This window comes from Pseudoliparis swirei, chromosome 6 (genome assembly GCF_029220125.1).
Source record: "Pseudoliparis swirei isolate HS2019 ecotype Mariana Trench chromosome 6, NWPU_hadal_v1, whole genome shotgun sequence".
In the NCBI taxonomy this organism is placed as follows: Eukaryota; Metazoa; Chordata; class Actinopteri; order Perciformes; family Liparidae; genus Pseudoliparis; species Pseudoliparis swirei.
In genome coordinates this window covers 11,433,670-11,448,306 of record NC_079393.1, presented here as the reverse complement: position 1 = coordinate 11,448,306, position 14,637 = coordinate 11,433,670, and the positions used below count along the sequence as shown (strand labels likewise).

General features: G+C 41.3%; 1 protein-coding gene across 1 annotated transcript; it reads left to right on the top strand.

Moving 5' to 3' along the window:
• The first annotated feature begins 1,166 nt into the window (after positions 1 to 1,166).
• Positions 1,167 to 14,637, top strand: LOC130195349 (epidermal growth factor receptor kinase substrate 8-like protein 2). The gene is given in 22 exon segments (XM_056416837.1): positions 1,167 to 1,229; positions 1,337 to 1,401; positions 3,035 to 3,196; positions 4,956 to 5,105; positions 5,835 to 5,914; positions 6,050 to 6,159; positions 6,271 to 6,341; positions 6,450 to 6,576; positions 7,713 to 7,801; positions 7,895 to 7,969; positions 8,927 to 9,075; positions 9,281 to 9,411; positions 9,414 to 9,448; positions 9,540 to 9,574; positions 9,658 to 9,699; positions 9,701 to 9,761; positions 10,076 to 10,195; positions 11,504 to 11,576; positions 11,692 to 11,863; positions 13,368 to 13,440; positions 13,442 to 13,501; positions 13,762 to 14,637. Coding segments are annotated over 22 exon segments (1,971 nt in total). The 5' UTR covers positions 1,167 to 1,216; the 3' UTR covers positions 13,840 to 14,637.

The window sequence follows — 14,637 nt, the reverse complement described above, 5'->3', positions numbered from 1 at the left end:
CAGGAGAAAGCTGTGACTGTCTGGAAAGAAATATGTATACCTAGAAGAATCAGCACTGGGTCTCTCAGTCTTGATGCACACTCTGGTCTTGGTCATGACTTCATTTTTGTTTAATACTGGACTTCACCAGATGGCCAGAAATAAAACTCCAAATAAATGATAATGTTGCTCCGTCACGGCCAGATGTGTAAATATGCAACTGCTTGCAGGTTCCTCATACAAACTTAATATTTATTAATATATCAATGTTGCGTCGATCCTGGATTTTTTTAGGGGGGAAGTAGATAGGTTTTGTAAATGTTTGTGCAAGTAGTTTCGTCTTAAAATATGTCTAGAGTGAATCTTTCCTGTGTGAATCTCTGTGGTGACATTAGTTTAATTTAAATCACTGGTAGCACTGCCAACAAAATATTGACATGCCCCTATTTAACGTACACCAGCGTTACTATTTAACAGGTTTGTTCTAAAAATGAGAAAATGTCAGGCTAAATTTACGGCATATTGAGCAACACTTAGCGTGGTGCTGTCGAGAAGTAGTACTATCGATCTTTGACCCTGCAGTAAATCGGCGCCTGTAATTGGCGCCCTGGGTTATGCAAGATGTAATGCTAGGGGTCAAATCAAGTCACACAAACTATTGTATATGAGATTCAATAATTAACTTCTCAGATAGTTCTGCTCATTTGATTTGCCTTCTTGCAGGACACAAAATGATGTAAACAATTTTCAAAGTCTGGACCACTAATAAAAACCCGTTGTTTTTACTGCACTGTTGTTAAACAGCCGGAGACTGAAAACACACCTTTTCCGACTATATCTGGATTAAAACACAGATTTGCACTTCAGTGGCGCTTAAATAGCTCTTACTTATGGTACTTTTGTAGTTCGACTATGTTGAGGAAATGTTACTTCCTGTATTCTTGTTGTTCTTAGTTTGTACTCTGAAATGCACTTATTGTAAGTCGCTTTGGATAAAAGCGTCTGCTAAATGACATGTAATGTAATGTAATGTAAAATACCATTTACTATTCATTAAAAATGTATGTTAATATTGAATAGTGTATTCATAAAATATATTTGTGTATTGTACAAATAAAACATGAAGACAACGCCCCACACGTTACATATTATAGTCACTTCCTTATTGCTATGCTGGTCTTTTCAGCTTGCACACAAGTGTTTTGTTTCAGCTGTTCTCTCTGCTGACACGGGCAATATGTGGAGTTTAGGTCAGTGTCACTGCTGGCTGTTTAGATCAAAGATGTACACTATGATCACAGGCAGTACTGGGATTGTCAGTTTTTCACTTTTGGTGTTTTTGTTTTCTTATCAACAGAACAGAGGAAAAAATACTCCAACTCCAATTATATCATGCAGGAGACGTCGCAGTATCATGTTGAGGTAAGAGCCGCTCTATTTGTGATTATCTGGGGAAAAAACATCATTTCAAAATTTTGACCATTTCTGTATTTAAAAACGTTTTTAGAAATAAAGCAAACATATATGTAGAAGTAGAAAGCTTGCTAAAGATTTAAAATGTAACAATGCATGTTTAATTAACAGTGTTAGAAGGGTTGGGAGGTTAACAGAGAGGCTCTTTAACTTTACTTTATTATTAAAGTTAAAAATAATAGTTTCATGGATCTTGCTCTCTGAATCCCCTTCTGTATTACATGTTTGATTTACTTCATCAGATACGTGTCTGCATCATTCATGTGTTGATTATGGATGTGCTTCACCTGACTTGCGACTGGGAAAGGGAAATAAAGAGTTATGGAAATAACATAAAATTAACTCAATACAAATATAATAGAGATACAGTATCATTTTAAAATATGTATAAGATGGAAAATCTTGTTTGGCTATTGCAGTAGTTGTAAACTCGATCGGTATTAGGTGTACAGATGTAATTCAGCTAGTTTGTTCTTATTCTTTCTTTTTCTCAATTCTTCCTGTCACACATATACAAAATTAAGGCTAAACAGTAATGATTTTTTTTAAAGTTCACTGAACCTCATGGGAAAAACAAGATAAAAGAAACTTACTCTAAATGTTATGTATTGTTCTTTTGGCCAGAGATAAATGCGGAACGTTAATCTCTTTAGTATTCTTTCAAGAGTCAATTCATATATTATAAAACTCTTTGATAAAGCAATCAGGCCTCCAAATGCGTCGCTGTTATCACACATGGCCATGTAATAATAATCATTTATTTTATATAGCGCTTCTCGAGACACTCGAAGTCGCTTTACAGTCCAGAGTCCAGTAGTCATACACACACAGTCATCCCGGTGGTGGTAAGCTACATCAGTAGCCACAGCTGCCCTGGGGCAGACTGACGGAAGCGTGGCAGCCATTCAGCGCCTACGGCCCCTCCCCCACCACCAACATCCATTCACATCCATACGAACCGGGGTGAGGCTGCGGTGCATGTCTTTATGATGGTGGGGGAAACCGGAGTACCCGGAGGAAACCCACGCAGACACGAGGAGAACATGCAAACTCCACACAGAAAGGACCTGGACGACCAGGATTCGAACCCAGGGCCTTCTTGCTGTGAGGCGACAGTGCTAACCAATGAGCCACCGTGCTGCCCATGTAGTCTCAGATCAGAGTCTCACTGGTGGCAGCTGCATGCTGAGAGAGCCAAAGTGGTAGTAATATGTCAGCTTTGATATCAGATAAAACAAGTGATCAAGTTATGCTGTTAGCTGAAGGCATCATGAAGAATCTTCAAGTTAAGTAGTTTTACAGATAATGTAAGAAGAAGAAGAAAACAGGCCTTAATATACAGTACAGCACACCTCAGTTTTGGAAATTATTATTAGCTTTCTTGCTGAGAGTTAATGAGAAGATTAATATCCGTCATGTCTGTATGTTCAATATGAAGCTGGAACCAGCAGCTGATTTACATAGCTTAGCATGCATGTGAACAATGCATGTACATTGGTAACAATCCACCTAACAGCTAGTCTAAGCTCAGTAATGAACACTTTTCTTTCATGAATACAAACAAGTTGTGTTTTCTACTCAGCATCTCTCCACGTTCATTATGGACAAGACCGAGTCCATTACCACGGTGGACGATGCCGTCAGGAAACTGGTCCTTCTGGACTCAAAAGACAAAATCTGGACCCAAGAGATGCTCCTGCAGGTCACCGACAAGGCGGTCAGGTTGCTGGACTGTGACACACAGGTACAGCTTCACATCTGTCCACACATCATCAGATTATGTTTGCATGTAATACACCTCACATTCAAAGGCACTGGTTTGTGTTTGGGATCTACAGCATCACACACAAAGCCAGCACTAGTGAGGCTTGGAGTTTGAAAGATGTGAGAATTTTACCAGCCAGGGAGTTTCTAATAAAAAATGCATTGAAAGTCCATTATGGAACGTGTTGGATCCATTGTTTTTAGAGTTTAAAGTAAGGATATATTGGCTTTCTGTTCATCGATATTAACAATTTGTCACAGGACGATTTGTGTGAACACAATAGCCCGACTCAGGAGACAGAACTGCAAATAATAGATAGATAGATGTATACTTTATTGATCCCGCAAGCGGGAAATTACAGGCAGATCCAGGAAGATTACAGCATAACACGAGGGAAGAGAGGAGAAAATAAAAAACAACCCCCAGAATATGCCCCTAGAGGGGTACAGTGTGGGAGCAGAAAAAACACCTCAGCACAAAAGCACATACATCTAAACAAGACATGCAACGTGAGGAAGGGGGGAGGGGAGATAAACCAAAGACTGGGTGGTCAAGCTCAGCCGTAGGGGGGCAGAGGGTAACCAGCGTAGACAGGCAGCCAGCCATCTGGCAGCCCGTTAGAGCGCCAGTAGACCACACTGGGGGCATAAAGCAGGCGAAGGCGAATAATGATCTTTACTCAAAAAATAATCAGGAACAGAACACTCAGAAATATAGCGACACAATATGGACCGCACAAGGGCTTGGGCTGGAAAACACAAGACAATCTGGCAGAGGACAAGTGCAAGTGAAGGGACCCAAGTAGACAGGGACTAACGAGGGAATGAGCAACAGGTGAGACGGGCATGAGGACCAGGTGAAGGTAATGAGGGATTGACAAGGGAGTGATCAAAGGCCGGTGAGAGAACAGGTGAAGGGAGTTGGACTGACGAGATGGGAAGCATAATCTGGAACGAAATGATAGTTAGTGAAACAGGCAGACAGGATGAAAACAACTAATAAAAAGGTGTGGAGCTAAACTGTTACACAATTCCGTTTTTTATCTGTTTCTCACAAGTGCCCCAATTTAGTACAATACAAACATGCTCAGATGCCTGTTTAAGTATTAATTAAATGTGGTAGCCTCCAATTGAATAAAAAATAACTTTTTTTACACGTCATAATGTCCAAGATAATGTTTGTGGTTATGTCAATGTCAACCTTTAAAGGAATACTTACACATTTTGCTTATTTGTCTAAAGTTACATGAGAAGACTGATATCCCTCTGTCTGTTCAATATGAAGCTACAGTTAGCTTAGATTAGCATAAAGATGAGAAGCAAGCAGTCAGCAAGCCTGGCTTGGTCCAAAGATAACAAAATCCCACAACACTCCACGTAGATTCACAAATTATTGTTTTTTACTCTTGAATTTGAAAGAATTAAACAAACAGTATATGATTATTGTTAATTAGTGAGTTTTAAGAACAGGGTTAAACATTTAGTTATTGTTTGACAGAGCTAGGCTAGCTGTTTTTCTCCAATTCCCGTCTTTGTGCGAAGCTAAACAGTTGCTTGTGCCCTCTTCGTATTTGCCATGCAGAGATGAGAGGGGCATTAATTCTCTCATCACTCTTTGAAGACTATTTGTAGGCCTAGTATTGTTCTATCATTCTCAGGCCCACTCAGATAGGCAATTATCTTTGTCTTCCTCTTCCTCCACCTCCTCTTCTAACTGTTCCTCCGTTGTGCTCCTGCAGGAAGAGTTGGAGAACTTCCCTCTTCCCACAATCCACATGAGTCAGACGGTCCTGAATCAGACGCGATACCCCTCCGTCCTCCTGCTGGTGTGTCAGGACAACGAGCAGCACAAACCCGACATCCACTTCTTCCACTGCGACCAGGTGGAGGTGAGTCCGTTTAAATGATGCAGGCTTGGCTCCGTTTGCGTCCTTTATCGTCGGTGCATGATTGGCTGGCTTTGTGTTTTATGTCATTTGTAAATCCAAGCTGCTGTTGTTGGAGCTCCAGGTCAGATTTCAAGTACTGTTGGTGGCAGTGTGCTTGTGTGTATCCTTTTACATTTTTTGCAGCCTTAATCAGCGAAATTTTCTCAAGGGAAGGTCAATCCCTGAAAGGATCTAATACTATAACTTGTTGTCAAGATATTACCTCTCAGTTGTTCAGAATCTCCAGAATACTAGTAAGTTCAAATAAATAATTTACAAGAAATGTTGGCTCATAAACACTGAGCAGGGTTGAAGGATCTGAATACGACCTTTGGATCATCACATATCGCTTACCTTTGTCTTTATTGAAATAATATAAGTGAATGAGGAGTTCCTTATCTATCAAAACTCTGACGCTTCAGTTATTCAATGTGGAGAAAGAATAGAACAGCTAAATCTTTCCAAAAACCAAAGCTTTGCATAGATGATCATAATTAAAACTACATTTTCTAAATATATGAATGGATTATACGTTACTTCAATGCATTCAACTGCAAACTTTCATAATTCAATTTGTCATGGCAGTATTGTAACTGGATCTCGGCTCTAGAGAAACTGCTTTCAGCCTTAAAACTCCACCACCATTAAGGATAAAAAGGTTGACTGTATGTCTCTCCTCACTTTCTTCAGGCGGAGATGGTTCATGCAGATATAGATAGTGCCATTGGAGACGACAAGCATGGAAAGAAAATGAGGCTTCAGACTCTGAAGTGAGAACAGTGAAACACACACAGCTTCTTGCAGTCAAATACACATCAAAGGAGGCCACACAGACTTCTAATGAGAAGTTAGCTAACTTGATTGTAGATTTCTAACGGTCTCAATGCCTCCTCCTCGTCCTCCAGGGTGAACCAGGAGAAAATGAAGCGTCACAGAGAAACTATCCTTCCTCGCTCGCCCCCTAAGGGCCTGCCACCTGCTGTGATGGGACGTGCAGCAGCCATGAACACGCAGGGTGAGAATACACAAACTGCACATGTACTCAAAGAACGCCCTTCTCACATGCACAGCTCACATTTTATGCAAAAGTTGCATTCACATGAGCTTTTGTTGTGTTTGCATGTAGATCAACAAGCCTCCAGACAAAATGACACAGAGTCACATGAAAAACTGGCCCAACGCATCGAGAAGGATGTGGTGAGTGTTTTTATCCACACGGACACCGGTCCTTACATTACACAGCTCCTTTCACGGGCTCATGATGCTATGGTCTTTAAGTTAAACCACAGTATTTGTCTCCCTCAGCAAATCCTCAACTGTTCCCTGGATGACATCGAGATCTTTGTGGCGCGGCTGCAAAAGGCTACGGAGGCTTTTTCTCAGCTCAACCAGCGCCACAAGAGTAAGAAGAATAAGAAGAAAGGACCAGCAGGTCTGTCTCCCTTTCTTCTTCTGTGGTGGCACGGATGCAGTGACAATATGTTGGTATTGCTCACATTGCCATGTTTCTCTGTTTGTGTCCTGTGGCCCTGGACTGTCATCCAGTGATGCATGTGTGGTAGCAGTGGCCAGTTTGTAACACAAGTAACACAATACTCATTACTCAAGTGTCATATTATTACTTCTCATCCACTCCTTGGGAAAGCTGAACTAATATATGTCTGGCATGTTAAAATGATTATCAGTGTGCTTTGATCCGTCTGTTATTATGTCAAAGATATTGGCATACCAAAAGAAAGCAATTGTTAAACTATGCATGGAGGCTGCCTTAGTCACAACTATTTCAATTGAAAACAAAAGTGTGCATCTATGAACCGAAAGTGTATTCGCAGATAATTATAACAAAGTAAAGGTGCCAAGTAATATTCTAGACTGTAACATGTCGCTGAGTAATGTTTTACCAACCAACACTGCTGTGATGCAGTGATTTTATGTCAACACACTTTGTTTCCATCGCAGCAAGACATTCTTTACATACATGCACGTGATGTGTTGTTTTCTATGTGCCTGGTCAGGTGCAAACACACAACGTGTGTGTTGTCCCCGACTACACAGACAAATGAGCTGAAAATGATGTATTCTCTTTCTAGAGAATCAGTTTCTCAACTTATGGGTCAGAATCCCATATCGGGTCATGTTGATCAAGACGTTTCACATATATATTATATGAATATAATTAGATATAGTAAAATCAGTAGGTCTGATATATTTAATATTTATTCAAACTTCCATAGCTGAAAATACAATTTAAAAGAATACGATCCCTAAATTCCCATTACATGACTCTGGTTTCTGGGGTTGTGAGAATGTTGAGACCTTCTGGGTCACAAGTTGAGAAACACTGATGTAGCACATTCTTTCTTACGCTTCACTCTCTGGTCAAGATGATTTGTTTCTGTCTATTAGCTAACCATTATTGTACTGCTTGCGTTTATATACCTGACAAAATACAATTTCCTTGAACTGTGGCCAGAAAGTGACTCCTGTGTCCTGTCTGTGATATGTCTCTATGGAGGGCTGGTAACTCTGGAGTCTGTGTGTGGTCATTGTTGCTCTGGTTGTTTATAGAGGGCATGCTGACCCTGCGAGCCAAGCCCCCCACTGAAGGAGAGTTCATTGATAGCCTGCAGAAACTGAAGCTGGCCCTCAACCTCTTGGTGAGATATCACAGCTCCTAACCTCTCCTCAATCATCGCTTGTCTTCTGTTCATCGCCTTCTCACTGTCTGTCTGTCATGGCGCCCCCTGCAGGCCAAACTGAAGAAACACATACAAAATCCAAGTGCGTCTGAGCTGGTTCATGTCCTCTTCGGCCCCCTGGAGCTGGTAAGAGCTATGAATCTGTTCAGTGTGTGTGTGTGTGTGTGTGTGTGTGTGTGTGTGTGTGTGTGTGTGTGTGTGTGTGTGTGTGTGTGTGTGTGTGTGTGTGTGTGTGTGTGTGTGTGTGTGTGTGTGTGTGTGTGTGTGTGTGTGTGTGTGTGTGTGTGTGTGTGTGTGTGTGTGTGTGTGTGTGTGTGTGTGTGTGTGTGTCTGTGTCTGTGTGTCAGAGACATATGTGGATGAAAGGTATTACAGGTGATGCCATCATCTTTGTGAATGCCAACGATATTAATCCACTCGAAATAAGTCATCCATGTCATCTGCTATCCTCGATGTTGACTGAGCCCTGAAGAAGACGCACAGACTCAAAGCTGTTAAGCGCTCGCATTGTTGCCGTCAGACGTTCCTCTCACTGTTTTTATTTTTTTTGCCACCACACCTTGGCGCTCTGCTAAACGCTCACCTGGAAGACTGGAGCATCGTGACTTTGATACTGTTGGATAGAACGCCAGCTGTGATTAAGCTTTGCCGGTTGATCATGTGCAGTTATCTTGTTTGATTTGCTTGATACGGTTGAGATAAAGCCAGAGCAGTAATATTCAAAGTGCGGTGCCACGGCGTCTCGCTTACCTCAATAATCAGTGTCAACATGCAGCACTTTAAAATGCATGTGTTGTTTTACAATATCGTTAAGATGCAGAGATTTCTGATGCATTTAATTGCTTTTCATTTATTACTTTCATGTCATCTGAAAATACAAAATCATCTTCAGATTAAACAGTTTAGTTCAGTTTATTTTCTTTATAAGACACTAGACACAACATCTTAAACATATTTTATGATTGGCTAAAATATTGCTGTAGTATTGAGTAGAAAACTTTCCAATAAATGGCCCTTAATGTTTGGTATATAATAAATATATACAAACATTGCTAAAAAGTTAACTTCTGAATGCGTCCACAGGTGCTGCAGAGCTGTGGGAGTCCTGAACTTGTGCGTTCCGTCATCTCCCCTCACTTCTCCAAAGACACGGTCGACTTCCTGCGGGGACACCTCACCCCCAAAGAGACGATCATCTTTGAGCTGCTGGGGGATGGATGGACCAAACCTAGGTACATAAGTAGCTGCATTTAAATAGCACGTTTATCCAAAGCGCGTCACAACTTCAAGCCTCACATTCACACACCCAGTCACACACTGACCACATGCAAACTGCTCAGCCAACCGAGAGCTCAGTGTGTTATTTTGACCGGCTCTTTTTGTATGGATGTGTAGCTTAAGGGTCACATGCTGACTATCCTGTTGCTCCTGTTGCAGAGCGGAGTGGCCCAGAGAGCAGTGTGCGCCTCCTTATCGTCCTAAGTTTCGTAATGGCTGGGAGCCGCCGTTGGAGCTCCTCAGGACGGCCCCGTGGGAAACAGAGGGACCCATGGGGCCACTGGGGTCTCCTACCAGCCCGATTACAGAAAACACTCAGCTGAAGACGTGAGGGGCGTGTTTGTCGGCTACTGTCTGTGATGCACCGACCATTAAAGGTCCTAAACCTGGACATGTAACAATCTGTCTGCTTTTTCAGTATTATGGAACACAATCCTCAAACTCGTCAAATGGGTAAGTAATGAAGTCCTTCCCAAACGTTCACACGTCAGAAAACATGTCACAGTGTGATGAGCGGCTACCATTTGTCTTAACAGGTCTTACAATGGGATGCCCCCCACTGCAAATATGCCAAAATTGCTACCACTTCGTAGCACGGAATGCCAACGAGCTGTCAGTGCTGCAGGATGAAATCCTCGAGGTAAACGTCTTTTTAAATAAAAAGATAAAATCTAAACAAATGCATATGTACATTGTATCATCTGGCAGGGAGGATGCAACCCCCTCCCCAAAAACATAAATTGACATTTAAACTTTACCTAATGGGCTTTGTCTTCTGGAAACAAATTGTTTTAATGAGCGAATGTCCAGTGTTAAACCATGAAAGGTCACTTCTAGCACTGAAGCAATTTCAGCTCTGCATTGTGTGTGTATGTGATGTGTGTGTGTGTGTTACTCCCAAGACTTGAGTTTAATTACAGTTAGCAGGACTGAGGTGTGAAACATGTCTCACAGGTGATAGAGGATGACAAACAGTGGTGGAAACTACGGAATCGCAGCGGTCAGGCCGGCTACGTCCCCGTCAACATCCTGGACCTGGTGAAGATCGAGGAGCCAGACGGTGTCTACAACCAGGTGACCTGTTGTACTATACATGCAGTGCATTACCATGACATTCTCTGGTGTGGCTGTGTATGTGTGAGCTCTTAAAGGAAAGTATTTCAGCAGCAGCAATCACGGCGATACGGCAGCAAACAACTATTATCTATTTAAAAACAGTGGAGTAATGTTGACTGATGCTCGTTGGTAGAGCATGTCGTCCTGCAGTCAGAGGATCGGCACAACATGTCATGTGGCTGTATTGATCCCCGACTCCATGTCGATGTCTCCTTGGGCAAGACTCTTAACCCCACACTTCTCCTGTAGGCTGTCCCTGTGGTGTATGAATGGGTATGAATGGTAATGATAGACAGTCCTGGTGTGCAGGTGGCCTCTGCCCAGCCGTCGACAATCCTTCAGTCCTGATTATGGAATTTAGCACTTTTTTCTGATGGCATTGTTACATTCATCCTGAGCCTTTTGTAGCTGTGTGGTGTAATGATATACTTTCCACAGGCAATGCAGCCACAGGAAATGTTGTGTTGTGAATTCACTTTATCCAGCTTTTTAATCTTTTTTATATTACAGGTCACTCTCACTTACTTTGCTTACAGTCATGATCGTTCTCTCAGCTGTGTTATCAAGAGGGATCACAATACATTCTGGGAAATGCAATCATAAACTAAAGTATGATGTAATGAGATGGGTCAATGTTTCCACTGCTTCTGGTGGAAATCAAATATTACTGTTGGGAATTGTTGCATTGTTGCGGGAGAAAAAGTGCAAAGGGCACATGAAGTAGTCCTGATGAAGAGATTTTAAAGGGATAAATAATCAGTTGAATAAAAACCTATATATATATAAACAATGGGTAGTATGTAAAAGTCCCAACCTTTTTTTCTTTTTGTACAAAGCTAAAAAACTATGTAAAAGCAATGTTTGTAGTCATATCATCTGCACGCTGCTTCTAGATCAGTGCAGCTTTGTGGACAATCTCTCAGCACGTGTTGTGATCCTCGTCACTGTACAGCAATACGTTCCCACCCTCAACAAAAGCATTCCCATGGCCACGCACTGCACATGCACGCTGCATACTGGTTTACCAACGCCCTGCAGCAGATACTGCATGCAGCTACTCTTCCTCGTGTCAAATTCTTTCACACACATATCTTATTTTTTGGCTCCTGGGCAAACATGTATCAACCACCAGTGAGATGAAAAACAAACCTGTTTGTGGAATAATAGCTGGTTTCTCATGAACTGTGTGTGTGTGTGTGTGTCTGTGTCTGTGTGTGTGTGTATGTATATGTATGTATGTGTGTGTGTGTGTGTGTGTGTTTGCAGCCAGGCTGCAGTACGTCATCTCCTGGTTCTCTGAGCCATGGAGACAGCTTCAAGAATAGACCCAAAGATAAAAGTCAGTGAACACTAACAAAAGTCAACAAAGCACGATTTGTTTTATTTATTTATTTGTGACATATTTGTCATAATTGCTCAATTATGCCGTCTGCTGTCCTGTTTCTGTTGTGCAGTGATGGACGAGGTCAACAATGAGTTATTGATGATGATCACCGCGAACAAAAGCCAGCCGCCCGCCAGGAAGTTCCGCGTGGAGCGATCCTCCAGCAGCCATGTACCGCTCACCTTTGACTCGAGCCAGGAGCAGGTCACTGCATGGCTCAGCGCAAAGAGTTTCTCAAAACCGTAAGTCACTCACAACATTTATCAATCCAGCAGAGTAAATGTCTCCAACACCAAAATGTTTTCACTAAAACGGCAGAAGTAGGGCCATTAAAAGCTGCATTGTATGTCTACTCTAATAGCCAGAGGTGGAATGAGTAGAATATGTACTTCTGTGAAAATGTACTTCAGTAAAAGTCAAAAAGTAGGTAAATTACAAGATACTCTGAGTATTTGTAACTATGAAATTAAAGAACATCTTTAGGCTACAAATATATGGCATTGAATGTCAACGTATACATAAGTGGAACAACATCAACAACAACACCCTCTCTGTCCAATCAACAGACTGTGCAGTCTGTCAATGCATACAGCTGAGCATCACTTATATAAATATATATGCTGCCTTCTCAACTGTAGCCTCACTAGGATTTAACCAGAAAAGAGAAAAACTCAGAAAATTAATCCTGCGATGGACGCAGCGGTGCCTGAAACTTATTTTAGAATCAGCAGAGTTTGTGGGCAAGTGGACATGTGCAACAATATAATCTGCACAGCAGACTGCAGCCACTGGCACACGTATTAAAGCAAAGTAAAGGTTGGACAACATGTACACAAGGCGTAGCACGCACACCCTACTATGTTGCTAGGCAACGTCTTAGCCGCAACAGAGTGGTTACTGACGATCTTGTTTTAAGATTTCCGCAGTGTGTTGTCGTGCTTACCCGTCTGAACGACACACCAAGTTCTCCATAATCTGCTGCAGGTTCAACTTCTCTACCCGTTCACCCTAAAACACTGCCTATTTCTCCCAGTATAACCAGTCTACAATGCCTGTTTGTCCCAGTATCACCAGTTTTCTTGTCTACTCTCACTGAGCTTCTCAACTTCGCGGCACTTTTAGCCAAGTGACATGATGATGTCATTAATTCAAATAGATGCAACTTTTTTTTTTAAGCTATGTCAAAGGACATGAATGCTAAGCACACGTGATCTTGGCTCTGGTTGCGCATTCCTCTCTTTCACATGACTAGTACTCTGCGACATGACGCTTAGCAGAGTTAAATGGGTGTGATAGTACGAGCCTAAGTTGTAGCCTGCTTTTATAAAAAGTAAAATAGAAGGAAAAAAAAGTACACGCATACAAAAAATGACATTGTTACAGAGACAAGATCAAATGTAATCTGTTACTTCCACCTCTGCAATTATTTTACTGTCATACCTCCACAAATATGAAATGGATTGCAATGACATTCACGCTCCCTTCAGGATGACAGGGAAGAACAGGTGTAATTAATTACATTGATGATGGCTCAGTTCCATTAAATGTCCCAGTAAGCCATCCCAGTAAGCCATGCACAATACCAGGATGCTGTTTTTGCTGCTGTTTTATTTTAAAATACAGCCAACATTTTATCTTTGGATCGACAGTGTTTTAGCAACATTGGTGCACTTAGGCTACCAATAGGAATTATATTAAGAAGTATATTCATATTTTATGTTTAGTAAATGAATTGTTTGTTTGCAGGACTGTTGAATGTTTGGGGATCCTGACTGGAGCTCAACTCTTTTCCCTCAACAAAGAAGAACTGAAGGCGGTGTCTGAGGGAGGAAGGCGGCCGTGTCTATTGCCAGGCCACCGTGCAGAAAGCACAACTAGAGGTCGGTCACTTGTTCAAGTAGCTCGCAAACTCTGTGCACACCTGTTACAACAAAGTTGTTTCATTCACAGTTAGACCACAATAGTTTATTTTTAAACGGACAAATGAACACCGGTTCAACACGTTCGAGAAAAAATAATTAATTACCCACTAGTCATTCAATGTAAGATGAACTTGTCATAACTTGTGCGCACACATTTGTAAATGGGGAACAGAAGTTTCAAGAGAAAATACTTTTTTAATGAACTGTGTAACTTGCAGAAGACCAGCGGGGACTCTGAGCTGCAGGAGATCATGAAGCGGCGGCAGCAGAGGATCGACTCTGGCAACCAAGACTGAGCAGCACGACCCTTCCAGAAGATGGTGACCCACAGTGGAACAGACTGAGATGTTGCATACATTTTTAAATGTGTATTTATTTTGTATCACCCAACATGTATGTATTCCAGTGTTTTCTTTTCTTTGGTTTTCATTGTCACATTACATTTGGTTGTCGTGTGAACAGAGAAACATATGAATCTATGCACAGTGTGTGTCTGTGTGTGTGTCTGTCTGTGTGTGTGTGTGTGTCTTGGAACATGTGTAAGCACAACATGCATGTAATGTACATATTTGTATGATCAGTGTGGTCAATGTTTATGCTCATTGGCGATATTCCAGCTGTTTACTGAATGACTAAAATGAGTAGATCTTAGCTATCGCATATCTAAATCTGTGCCAGAATGTTTGACACATTTTCCGATATATAGCCAATTATTTTCATATTACTGTTTACCGGTACAATAAAACACACTCTATTTGTGTCAGAAGTAGTCTCATCCTGCTGGTAACTGCAGATCAGCAGTAGGTATTAACATGAATAATGTTGCTGTTTATAATCAGAATTCAATTTCACAGAGAAACTGTCAATAATCTTGCATGAAGTTATTGTCAATAACTGTGAGATGATGTGATGAAAGTGTTTTATGCAGCATGATATGTCGCAGTGTAAACTGCACAGACAGGAATGATGAATTTATGTGATATAAAATAATGAAATGAAGCTTTAGGAAAAACATTCAGAGACGGTTGTAAATATTATGGGACAAATTGTTTAAAATTAATATTGTAAAAGAAAAAAAACTTGCAAATATTTGA